This window comes from Zingiber officinale, chromosome 1B, assembly GCF_018446385.1.
Source record: "Zingiber officinale cultivar Zhangliang chromosome 1B, Zo_v1.1, whole genome shotgun sequence".
Classification (NCBI taxonomy): domain Eukaryota; kingdom Viridiplantae; phylum Streptophyta; class Magnoliopsida; order Zingiberales; family Zingiberaceae; genus Zingiber; species Zingiber officinale.
Window position 1 is genome coordinate 126,019,630 of NC_055986.1, and position 13,478 is coordinate 126,033,107.

The window sequence follows — 13,478 nt, forward strand, 5'->3', positions numbered from 1 at the left end:
ACACAACTAAACTTGTATTTGGATGGTAAATAATGATAAATTGTCCTATGAAAATAGAGATTAAATCTCTTGGAGAACAATTCCTTGGAAAATAGCGAGTAATCTTTTGCCATATCGATCACAACACTTTAATAATTTTATTATAATCTTATGCCATGTTAACTTCTCAGCTTCATCGAATTCATTTGGGGCAAGAGGGAACCCAATCCAAACTTTATTTGACATCTTATGAACATTAATTCGGCTCTCATAATAGAACCAAAAGGTTAAAAAAAAAAAAGAAACAAGAACAAACCTTATGCAAACATATATAGCAGCATAAGAACAAATTGAAGATGGTGGCTAAATGTATGCCAAGAAGGAATGATGGTGCATCAATATCTCCTACCAGCTTCAATTGACTCTAGAATTGTGTTTGTTTCAACTTCTGATGACCTTGACTGTCGGAAAATTGCAGTCGGCTGCAATGGAACACTGTTTCTAGAATCAGACATTTCGCGCAAGTATGCATGAGGCAACCAACCTGCGGAGGATGAAGAAGCACAAGAATGAGAGATTTTAGATGAACTAGGAAGGAAACGCATGCATTCTTTCACTTGAACTAGTTGATACCATCGAGGTCGTATGGGGGTGGGAAGAATTGCAGATAGCAAAATGAAGCAACAACCAGTCCTGCAATATAAATAACAAGTTCATCACCATCAGACACAAATTAGTATTCATACTTCCACAATTGAAATCCAAATGTAGATTTCAATATTCTAAACAGACCTAGGAAACCTCCTGCAAATACATCTTGCCAATGATGCCAATAGTCATCAACTCGAGAAATCGCCACAAGTGATGCTAAGAGCAAAGGAAGAAACACAATGCACAGTTTTGCAACATGACCTCTACCGTCAAAAGCCTGGAGTTTTCCTGCCAGGTACCATGATAGGAAGCCTAGCCCAGCGAAAGACCCTGATCGAGGAACACGATACATAATAAACTATCATTCTTTACACTGATACAAGGCAACCAGAAAGCCATAGAGTTGGAAACTGAAAGACTTCTTTTTCTTTTTTCTCAAAATAAGGTCAAAAGAATATATATATATATATATATATGATGAAGTGGCAAAAACTTGGATTCCAAGCGAGTCAAATTTACAACACTTGGACTCTAGCATAAGAATGAGAGACTTTGGATGATACATTGTTTCTTTTTGAAATTATGATGTGTTTTTCTTTCTTCCACAAAGAACAAGATTGCGGTTTGTTGAATTTTATTTGGTGAAATCAATTATCGATCGACCACTGACCACTTATCAAACTTCTAGTTTAGTGTGCATATAAATTTGTCATAAAATATGTCAAGCATCAAGAGACATCACACAGAAGTCATTAGTTTTAATAGCCTAAAAAGATAGAACTTGCTACAAAATAAAATCTGTAGTTAGAGTCTTAAAAAAAAGAGAACACGAATTGCTCGATGCTTACAGGACGAATGCCCGCTTGGGAAACTCTTGTGCCCTTCTTTGATAACACTTTTTACCCCATGGCATACAACACCAGTTGTTATGTTGTCATATTTCTGCATATCAATACTTGTAATGGTAATTTCTCAAAGTCTTCAATGAAAATGGAAAGAAGAACAGAGCGAGCATATATTAATCATCCAAGACTCACAGGAATTCCATCAGGAAAACATCGCCAGAAGAAATCTGGCCTTGGTCGGCCAACTGCATCCTTGATCGCATCAGTTAAAACTCCAGTGATGAATGTCGAAAAAAGCAAGCCTGATTATGTGTTTCCATCAGCTCGCAGTGACAGAGCCAAATGAAAGGTAGCAATTATGTAAACATAAAGAACAAGAAATCTACCTAATACAGCGTTATGCAGATCAAGAACATTATTCCTCTTAAAGTAGATGCCCAAAATAATTAAGAATGGCAACACAATTCCAAGTATCTGCCAAGAAGACGATCTTACTATTCCACAATGGAAGAAACACTCTTTATACTAGTTTGAATGGAAAACAGAATTTACCGGAACAGCCCAAAATGGCACCGTGTTCTTTTTCATTGGATACCTCAAATCTGTCATCATATCTCTTCCCACAAACCGGTGAAAAGGCTCTATGACATTTAAGCATCCGTCTATTATAGCAAGGAGTATGAGTATGATCCAGTCTTGCATGTGAAATCTTAAGACTTTGGTTCCATGGGATCTCAGTGTGTGGGACCCCATCTGAATATCTGGCATTTTTACCTGATGATCATAGATAAAAATCATTAAACTGCAACACAGGCAGCATGCAGCCAGGTTACTGCAAGTAGTCAAGAGAGAAGAGATAAAAAAAGGTAAACATTGTCGATGTTATAGTGAAGACATTTTAAACATCATTAACTTGAATGTGGGCACAAGTACCGTTTCTTAAACCACAAAAGCATGAACTAATCTTCCAACAAAAAGGAAATATCGACAGGAGAGGGGGATGTAGAGAGAGAGAGAGAGAGAGAGAGAGAGAGAGAGAGAGAGAGAGAGAGAGAGAGAAGAGAGAGGGGCAAAGGCAATGATTTTGAGTTCATTTTCTTACCAATCTCCTACGGTTTCAAAGAAGCAGGAGAGTTGTGGGCAGGAGGCTGCAGAGATGTCGAGCAAACGAGGAGATGAATGGAGACTTGGAAATCGCATCAACAAAGGGGGCGAACCGATAAAGCAAAAGAGAGACGAGGCGCCGAGCTGGCCATTTTACTTCTTTCTTTTATCGGAGACAACCTTTTTTGGTACACTTTGAATTTATCTCGTTGTTAAAGGAGAAGGTTGTGTTATATGATTTGCTGTTGCCTGTTGGCGTAGGCTGTTTTGTTGGATTTTGTTAAATTTAGTTACGATTCTTGTTAGATTTGACCAAGTTCTTTTCCTTTTTTGGAGAAGAAAAAGATATAAGCAAAGCAATTTGCTTACTCAACCTTAATCAAGGAACTTCGTTAGATCGATCTGTTTTGGCTTTGCTATAAAGGGAGAAACCGCACTGAAAATAACTACGCTGCCAACTATTTGAAAAACGGAAAACGGTTGATGACGGAGGTTACCGTAGTGGAAGAACTTTTTCTTGTTCTTTTTCCCATTTTTTTTTTTTAAAAAGTAATATTTACTCATCTGTATTACTATAAAAAAAAACATTTAACTTGCCTTGCAATCCTGTAAAAATGGATTGTCTTAATCATCAAATATAAATAAATTAATAGCTTCGTTTAAGATTTTAAGAATAATAATAGCTTCAATTATGCACAACAAACAAAATAAATCATTGTAATAAAAGATTATTATATTTATCTCAAACGACTCTCTCGTAATTCATTATTAGATTATATGAATAAAGATAAATTATAGAATTAACTTATAATTGACCAATAAATGACTAGAAATTAAAAGGAGAAAAAAAAAAAGCAAATAATATCAATATCAATTTGATTTTCATCTTAAATTCGATAATAATATCATTTTGTATATTTATCATGGATGAATCTATCTAGTATCTATATATCAGGGAAAAGGTGAAATTGCTTTGCCCAAGCAACTTAATATCACCAACACCTGGGTAAAATACAAAAAAGATAAATCATGATATGCAATAGTCTCCTAAGTGGGAGAGCATAACCTAGGGCAATGAAGTCTCTGAGAATTAACTCATGTCCAATTTGATAAATTTATCATCCGTGTATCAACTGTGTTATACCTGTGAGCTACCTAGTATCTATCTAGAAAAAAATAAAAATGATAAACTCAGTTAGCCTCATTGACTAGCCCTGAGAATGAGCGGCCATCAAGATAAATCAGGAAACGCACGGCAGGCAACCGAGAAGTCCAGCATCCTTTGATTTCATACCCCATTTGAATTTTTTTTTTTTATAAATACATCATAACTAAAGATCAAATTATGAATATCTTAATGATAATCTAGATATCCTACTAACTATCTTAATCCTAAGGACTACCTATTACCTATCTAGAAAGCAGAAAAGTTGCCTCAATTTTTTGAACCTCCTTTTTTAATAAAATGAAAGAGTTAATTCACTAAATTCTTTTTATCATCTCATTAATTGCAGCCGATTCCTTTGTTCAATTTCATTAATTTGAATTAATTATCATTTTTTCCTAAAGATGGCAATCCCAAAGTTAATTATCATTTATTGGGATAATAACAATCCACCGTATCTTGGAATAAAAACTTCATCGTCCCTAGGGCGTAGCAGAGCTAGGGGTGTATGATTTCGTAGCCGAGAACTCTAGAGTTCGATCTTCGAAGTATTATTATCTGGGGTTAGCATCTCGACCATGCACTTTCAGCTGTGTACCTATATTTATCTCCTTTCATATTCGTGGGGCAGGCTCTAGAGAGGCCACTAATGTGACAATTTCAATTTTTTGGAATAAAAACTTCATCTATCAGTCTATTGATTGTGGAATGGATGTAGTTTCATATATAATAACTATCGTGCACATGAGTTGCTCAAAAAGCCCAGCAGCAATTTACTGTAACGAATTTTTCCTAATAAAAAAATAATTTAATTTTTTATACTAGATATTAAACTGATAAGAATATATATTACATTTAATGTTAGCCAAAAGGTCGAGAAAGATATATTTTCTAACGTCATAAAGTATTTATAGAAATTTCTTCGCTCGCGGTGTTGTCAATCTTAAGATTTGAGACTAAAGAAAATCATGATAGTACATATTTTTATATAAAAATAACTAAAGAAAATTACTAATAAGTCTTAAAATTATTTCAGTATGAAAAAAATAATATTAATGTAATTTCATTTTGAGTTTCACCAAAATTAGTGATTAAAAGGTCCAGATTCTTAATTAAATACTAACACACACGTTGCATGTGTAATATAATGCATGAATATACATAAATTAGTACTCTAGGCCTATAAATTGAACTTGATAAGAGTGTGTGATGTGGATATGGTTGAGGGGCCAGAGGAGGGAATTAGAGAGAAAGGAAGGGTAATTTGGTCATTATACTGTTTAGGGCTTAAGAGGGGGATTGGGTTTTTTTTTCCTTCTTCGTGGAAATTCTTTGCTGCCACCAGAGGAGAGGGGGCACCACCTTCATCGACATCGTCTCCTTTGTCGTCGGCGAGCCACCCCCCTTCTCTTCCACTCTTCCACTCCTACGGTCGGCAGGTGCTTTTGGTCACCATTTCCTCTCTCTCACGTTCCTCGCCCATGACGACGCCGGTTGCCGGCTGCTCCTCTCCTTTTCTTCCTCCAGCCGTGCCTTCTCCTCACCCACGTGACCCTCGTCTCAGACGCTGCCGCCGCTTCCTCTCGCAATGTCACAGCCACCTCTCATCCTCCTCTGATGCTGCTGTTTCATCTCCCATTCGTGCATACCGCCGGCAACGCCAGTGGTCATCGCCTCCTCTCCCTCATTCCCGCACAGTACCAGCGAGGCAAGCAGCAGTCGCCTCCCTTTCCACGCGGACACTGCCGCTTACCTCCTCTCTCGTTGCCTTCGCTAGCCGCATGGGTGTGCGCCACCATCGCACGGGCCACCTCCCTTGTTTCTCTGGCGGGTGCCACTTCCTAAATTTGTCAGCACTCTAGTGGTCACCTTCCAGCGACAGCCTACCCATCGCCTTGGCCGACCCATTCAATGGTGGATCCTGGAATTCAAGTATGGAGGGGCGATCACGATAAACAAGGGTGGTATCCTCCATATCCACCGGTAGAACCCCATAATACTAGGGGTTCCACCGCCGACAAGGGGGGGGGGGGGGGGGGGCCGGCGGTGCCCCCCCCCCCCCCCCACTGGATTCGCCCCTGGACCCATTGCCTCGGTCTGAAATCCATCTAGCACTCCTCAACAGTAGGCCCTCCTGCTGGCACCTCAAATCCGTCGGTCCGATTCTCCGACGCTCGACCCGCAGTGTCATATGCCTCCAATGTCGATCGGGCCCCCGAGCCCTCGTTGTTATTATGTTCTGACCAGACTTGTGTGATGTTTTATGTCTCAGCCTTCGTGCCGTTTTGTATCCCAGTCTGCACGCTGATATCCTATCCTGATCTGTGTGCTAGTGTCCTATCCCGGCCTACGTGTCGATGTCTTATCTCCGCCTGCATGCCGATGTTTTAGTCCGGCCTGCGTGCCGAGGTCACATCTGGTTTCGTGCCGCCGCTTCCAGCTCCATGACACGTCCGACTCCGCTTCATCAGATCCAGCTCTTCATCTGGCTTATCTGTCTACGCTTCCGGGTCATGACAACTCGACCAGCGTCCCATTCGAGAGCGCCCCCCCGGGCCAGAGTACGTTTTCCATACTCGCCCCTCATTTATTTCATTATTATATTATTAGCATGTTACTCATATATTCGTTGGATTTGCCTCGAGACTCGGGGTACTGGGGATCGGGGGCAACCCGGTCACTGGCTGCAGGTAGTGTTGACCAGAAGACTTCTGAACACTTGGTCAACAAAGAAGTCATTTCAGCATACCCCCTCCGGGACCTCGCGACTCGATCTACATTTCATTCACCTCGTTCGGCGGTCCTTCTGACCCAATTTCCGGACAGGATCAGTGTGCTAGGGCTATGCAATAATGCAACGTAAGGGCGACGCCCAAGAACCCCAGTAGTAAGGTACGGTAATAGACTCTCCCTCATAAAAATTAATTTAATATCATACTTGATTTTAACCAAAAACTCAAGAAATGTTTTCTAATGTCGTCAGCTAGTAGGCGAGGAGACGAGATGGACGCATGACGCTGTCCGAACATTAAGAGTGCAGAGCTTATTCTTCCATTGAGAGGGTTTTGTTTTTGGAGGTGTTGAGGGTTTATGGTTGGGTTCTTTTTGTTGAACTCTTGGGTGAGATATTGGTTTCTATTTATGATAAAATGAAAACACTTGATTTGGTATCATTCTACGAGTATATGTTTAGCTTATGTTCAGTGAGTTGATGCATTTTGTGTTCTTAAAAAAAAAACTAAGGATTGATCACAGGATATTTTAGTTGGTATCAAAGGTATTTATAAAAGTTTCTCCTCTCGTGGTGTTATAAATCCTAAAATATGAGACTAATTAAAGAAAATTATGAGAGTACATATTTTTATATAAAATAATTAGAAAAAATTATTAATAAATTTTAAAATTATTTTGAGTATAATAAAAAGATATTAACATAATGTAATTCTAGAATTTATAAAAATTAGTTATTTAAAGGTCTAATTTTTTTTATAAAATAATAAGATATAATCAACATGGGGAGGGGGAGTTTGACGGTGAATCCACAAAGCGAGGCTTCGATTCCCGTTGGATAAACGTCCGTGATCGAACTTCTAACTGCCAACTCAGGAATCACTTGCTTCCCTGATTTACGAGGTGTAAGGGGAGTGGGATCAAGTCATACACCCTTCTCCTCTCTCGAGAGGAGAATTTTGGATACCATAATCAAGGGAGAAAAGATAAACAATTTACACAACTAAATGATTAACAAAATCACACGCTATTGTTAACTTATATTAATTATCTCAATATTAATCACTCCGGCGGCGATGAAGGCTCAGGAACCTGCCGGAGCGAGACTAAGTTGGAGATCCAACCCCATGATGTCCTGCGCGCTATCCTCTCCCACCACCGCACCACGGGCGACCGTATGGTCCTCGTCTATGCACCACCGGATGAGAGGCGCGCGCCCACCACGGAACGCCGGCGCTCCCATGCAATTGTAGTACGGCGGCGGTGCGTATCCGACGACCCAATTTGCAGCGGCCAAGGGATCGCTCCGGGGACAGAGTGCCAGGTTTCCCAGCGTGGGCGGGGGACGGTGGAGGAGGGTCCGGCGACGCAGCTGCTGGCGCTCCTTCTTGTGGGCGTTTTGATGGCCGCCCAGCGCCTGCGAGTTCGCAAACTCCCGGCAGCAGTACTGGCACTCGAACCTCCTCCCACCGCCTCCCGCGTCACCTGCTGCCGCATTATTGTCGGAAACGTGGAACCCGAAGAGCCTGAGGCCGGAGGCACTGCTCGGAGACGCCTTGGCGCGGCACTCAACTACCCTCGCCATACGGTAACTTCGAATTTTGATTGGAGGAAAGAAATAAAGCAAGAAGAAGCGGACGTGCTGGAAGGTTGCAGCGCAGGGGGCTGAGACAGAGCACCTGCTTATATGGCGAAAGTCTTTGATTAATTAGGCAGGGAAAGTACAGCATCCTATGCATGATTAGGAGAATATCTAAGAGAAAATAATGGTGGATACAGCCGTGGAAAGGAAATGGAATACGAGGATGACAAGGCATGCAGGCACTGGGCACGCATGTACTTATGTGTCTAACTGAGAGAGATACAAGGAGTTTAATTGGAAGGCACAAAATAAAGCAGAGTACTCAGCTCAATATTGGAGTTCACGGGTTCCAGTACACCACTTGGAGTTGCGTCTTTTCTCATGCAATCTTTGCACCAACATGCATGATGTGAAGTGGACTTACATCACCTGTCAATTTAGTGCATAGCCCAAATAATGATGACGAGAGACAATGATCAAACTGCATAGTACTGAAATGACGCAACACTACTGCACGTACACAGTGCTGTCCGGATAAATTAACACAAAACGCTTCATATTTATTAATTTTTTTTCAGAATTAATCCGCTAGGGACATGCATTGTAGTCGACAATCTGCTTCTTGAATCATGTCTACTTAGAAACTATGTGCGAGATCGAGCACACTAAAATATATACATATATATAAATAAAGGATTTTAATGAAGTGACAAGGTTTCTCTTTGGAGAAAGTGGTGTGTGATTGACATCAAAAATAGTACTGGGTAATGTGTTCCTTGTTGTATCATTTTTTCTAGCTCTAGGTTTCTCTTTGTCCTCGGCCCGTATCTGCCCGAATCTTACTATAGTCGAGAAAAGGAGATTTTAATGAGATTGGATGCCACATCTCCTTCGTCATCATCTCAACTTTATGCTTCAAGTAATTCTCAGGTCCTCTCCAAACACCCTACTGCAGACCACTACTCATTGCTTCACCTGCTATTTCTATAGGGGCCCAACTTACTCATTAGCTTATATAAATTTTTTGTTTAGTTTTTTTCATGATTGTCAATCACATATTTCAATATTCTAAAATGTTTACAAGTCTCTTTCTACAGGGTGCAAATGTGCAATGAAGGATTTTTTGAAGTCTCTCCTACCATGGATACCCTTGAGCTAGCTAGTCTCCTTTATAGAAAGTAATTTAAGTGACCCTTTTGGATATACCACCATGGCCAAGTTAGGATTCTCCATGCTAGAGGGACATATAGTAGACCTACTAAAATATTCTACTCATACAGTGAGGATCGGAGTGACCCTTAGTGGGTCCCTGCACTCATTGAATGATCCATGTGTCTTATTCAACTTTAGTGTTGTGCATGGCTCTTGATTCCTTGTATACAGGTCGAGACTCCTGTGCTTTTGTTGCAAGCATGAAAATGATGAATCATTGAAGGCCATGGAAAAAAGGATGAGGCTTGGTAAATGCATTACGTATCACATGATCTCTTACCCAAAAGAAGCAAGTGAAAGGTAGCAAATTGTACGTTTAATGTCTCAATTAAACCTGACTTTGGGTTCGTTCGACCAATAAACAGGGACTCATACGCCAGTCTTGAAAGCATTGCTTCTAGGTGCACTGGTTGTCCATCGACCAAAAGACAAGTCACCAATCCTGGCTTTTGACGGAGAAAGCAGAGGATGGGTAAAGGCCACTAAAATGATTTCTTATTTCAAACTTGCCTTTGAGTTTCAATTAGCCCTAGTCTTCCAACACAATAAGTTGCACTTTGACAATGGCAGAACATGTAACCTACATCTATCGACAAAGGTCCAAAAGATCTGATTGACGAAGACAATTGAGACGAAGAGTGACGTGTAAACTAAATCAAGAAATTGGTTTAGGATGCACCCTAGGTTGCAAGAATTGAGGGTTCTATATACATTATTAACAGTATTTTAAGTATATATTATGGTATTATATCTCACAAAATCAGGATGAACTGGCAAACCATGAATTCAACCAAATGTAAGCCACTTGTTCCCAGCTAAATTATACATCATCCTTGAATGTAATATTCACCCAGTTGGCAAAACCTTATCATGAACAACAAACTAGAATTGCTCCAAAGCAACCTTTCATTGCAACTAGTTAGCTTTTCCACAAACTCACTACTGTTCGAGCAAGACAAAAGATAACTATAGTTCTGCTATGCTCTATATCTTACCAGGAAAAGGAAAAGGAAACATATGCACAGGAACCTGGTACTTTTTTCTGTAAACTATACAGTTCAGCAACCAAACAAATTTTAACTGCAGTAGTAAAGGTCACCTTGGCATCAGATTTCAGAAAGACTAGCGGGCGTCAAGGGAGAGAGAGAGCTCGAACTCTGAGATGAACACCACCCAAGTTAAAGAGTTCATGGGCTTCAGTTGTGGTTGTCCTCGACTTTGTAGGACTCTACACTCATGTCAGATAACCACATCCCGGGGAAATGAGAATACAAGAAGCATGTAAACAAAGACCAAATTATTTTACCAGTAAATATAGATGAATCAAGTTTTCATGGTGTATTGATTTTTATTAGCACACTGCAAATTAACTTTTAGATGACATGAAAACAAAACTTGTGATTAGGGATAAAACAGATCTGAGGTTAAATAAGCATGTTGATATAAACAAGAGAAAGAAATGTACCAGGAAAATATATACTGATTAAGCTTTTAACTCTACTTTGTATATATATTAAAACAAAAATTATCTAAGCTTTATAGATCTATTTCACTTATAATCACTATGACCAACTACTAAATCAAGCAATAAAATCATTAATGTGCTCCTCAGACTCGAGTTCAACTTGGATTCCAGGATCTCCCAAGGCAAGTAATTATTTATCTTTTAAATTTATTTTCATGTGTCTTATATAGCCATGCTTTGTAACTACGACAAATGTTAGCATATGAATTTTCCATAACTCAAGAACTTTAAAAGTATCTTCGCTCTACCATAAGCAGTTGTAACCTAGTCTAGAGCAACAATTCATTTTATTCGTAGATGCATACATCAATATTATCACTGGGGTTGCAGGGCTCAAGAAATCTCCTTGTTAAGTTCAAGGGATAGTGGTCAATATTAGGGCTGCAAGGAAGCATTCTTGATGTGGTAAACTGAATCAAATTGTAAGCATGCCAATTCATGCTTGCAACTCCTAGTACCAACTAAAAGAGAGTGTCACCCCTTGCACCTTTTGAGGCTCTTTACAATAACTCTGTCTCACTTGGATGCGAAGAATTCCTTGTCAAACCAATTGTAAACTGTGGCATCTTTAATAATGATTGGCTTGCCTTCCATCTTATTTCGTCCATCTCACTTCACTAGCATAGTGAAACTCTCCAGACATCTCTTTTTGCTTCCCCTAAATTGCTTTTGCCAAATGGAACTTTTTCAGATATTACTGATGTTTATTTAATTGACTTGACAAAAGAATTAAACATGAACAAATCTCCAATACAGAAATACCTAACTTACTAGGGGCCATCAAGTACTCGTCTGCCTACAGATTTTTTTTAATGTGTTATACCTTCACTTTATCATGTATAATCTTGGCTATGTGATTACCAGGTAATCACATAATCAAGATTATGGGGAATAAAACATAACCAAATGTTATTTGGTTCAATTTAAGTAATACAATAAAAATATGTTTGTTTGAAGGTTTTAATGAATAACCTACTTTAATATTTTACTAGATTATCTTTAGTTACAAAACCAACTATAAATAATAATAATAATAATAATATTATTATTATTATTATTATTATTATTATTATTTAAACTCTATTATATTTTACTATATTTTCATATTTTTGTATTTATATATATGATCCGGATATAGTTTAGGGCATGAGAGGAATTAAGGAGAGGGAAGGGGTCATTTTCGTCCTTTCATGGGTTAAGGCCTTTAGGGTTTTAGTGCTTAAAGCACTGTTCACAATGGAAAAGGGGGGGGGGGGGGGGGGGGGTTCATGCTTTTTCCGCCGCCAGCCAAGGAGGGTTTTCTCCCTCTCAGGCCCTTTGTCGGCGCCGACGAAGCCGCCGGCGCTCCCCTCCTCCTCTCTTATACCTCCTTAGCTTTCCTCTTCTCCTCAGCGTCTCCGCCAGGGGGAGGGGGCTTTGTCGGGAGCCGCCACTAGGAACAGTGGGGGAAAAGGGGCTTCGTTGGTCTTGGTCCGCCGCAGAAGACTTGACGAAGGAAGCTCCGCCGCACTTCGCTACTCACCGGCGTCTTGTTGGAATGTATACTAAAAGCCTAGCTTTTGTAAACATTTATTTTGAAATAAAGAATCACATTGGTTAAAAAATATCTACATTTATGTTAAGTGTAGTTGTTCAATTAATTTATATCGTAGATAACATGGTGTGTGGTGTCACGCACAGAAGATCATGTTATCAGTTCTTTATAAATTATAAACAGTTGCTCACGACTAAGATGGAAATGAACAAACCATCGGTAAAGTCGTAGTGTGATTAGAGATTAGTTTATCTTGACTAATAAATTACACTAGTACACTCTAAGTGTATTGAGTAGAACTATTTTAGGTAAGTTCTTTTTATACTGACTTGATAAAAGAACCAGACCTTAGTTATTATGGAAGTGTGTGCTCTTAATCCTAATATAATAACAAACACATATATTTAGTGTTGGGGCAATTTCCCTAGGTCAAGTTTGACCAGTTTGACTAAGTTTGAGTTGAATCAAGCTTGAGTCGACATTTGAATTTTGATGTTTGACAATATATGGAGATTGCTAGGGCAATCGTCCGGTTGACAATATATGGAGATTGCTGGAGCAATCATCCGATTGTGGAGATGGTCAAGGGATTGACCAGGTTGATGAGAAGACAAGTCAAGTGGGTCAGTGTTGACCAGAGACTTGACCGAGTAAGTCATAACTGGAGTTTAAGCAATGAAAAAGTCCTAACTGGAGGTTAAGCAAGAGAGAAGTCAAGTAGGTCAAGGTTGACAGGAGACTTGACTGGGAAAGTCCCAATTGGATATTAGGCAAAGGTAAGTCCAACAGGAAGGTTGGCAAGAGTGAAAATCCAAGTAGGTCAGTGTTGACTAGACTTGGTGGTGAAAGTCCTGATAAGTGAGATCAGACAATTGGAAAGTCTTAGTATAGCTAGGCAAAGGGAAAGTCCTGGTGAGGAGCCAAGCAACTGGAAAGTCCAAGTGTGATCTTGGCAAAAGGAAAGTCCTGGTGAGGAGCTAGGCATTTGGAAAGTCTAAGTGTGATCTTGACAAAGGTTGTAAGTCCAAGCATGTGGTCTTGGCAAGGTAAGTCCTAGTGTGATTTGGCAAGGAAAACTCGATAATTAGGATGAGGCTGAAGGAAGCTCCTAAAGGTAAGGCGTGAAGGGTGGGTAGATATCCGAGAGACGC

The 13,478-nt window shown here is 39.8% G+C and overlaps 2 protein-coding genes and 1 pseudogene across 2 annotated transcripts; all 3 read right to left on the reverse strand.

The window, feature by feature from the left end:
- Positions 1-135: 135 nt before the first annotated feature.
- On the reverse strand, positions 136-2,755 carry LOC121996373 (lipid phosphate phosphatase 2-like). The gene is made up of 8 exons (XM_042550366.1): positions 2,578-2,755; positions 2,028-2,249; positions 1,862-1,949; positions 1,668-1,777; positions 1,479-1,572; positions 772-960; positions 613-672; positions 136-523 (listed from the first exon to the last, which is right to left on the reverse strand). Exons 2-8 carry the CDS (start codon positions 2,241-2,243, stop codon positions 375-377), a joined length of 906 nt encoding a protein of 301 aa, XP_042406300.1. The 5' UTR covers positions 2,244-2,249; positions 2,578-2,755; the 3' UTR covers positions 136-374.
- A 1,722-nt stretch (positions 2,756-4,477) lies between these two features.
- On the reverse strand, positions 4,478-4,630 carry LOC121995257 (annotated as a pseudogene).
- A 2,928-nt stretch (positions 4,631-7,558) lies between these two features.
- LOC122041872 (zinc finger protein GIS3-like) lies at positions 7,559-8,059 on the reverse strand. Its single transcript, XM_042601729.1, has one exon. It carries the CDS (start codon positions 8,057-8,059, stop codon positions 7,559-7,561), a length of 501 nt encoding a protein of 166 aa, XP_042457663.1.
- Between the last annotated feature and the right edge of the window lie 5,419 nt (positions 8,060-13,478).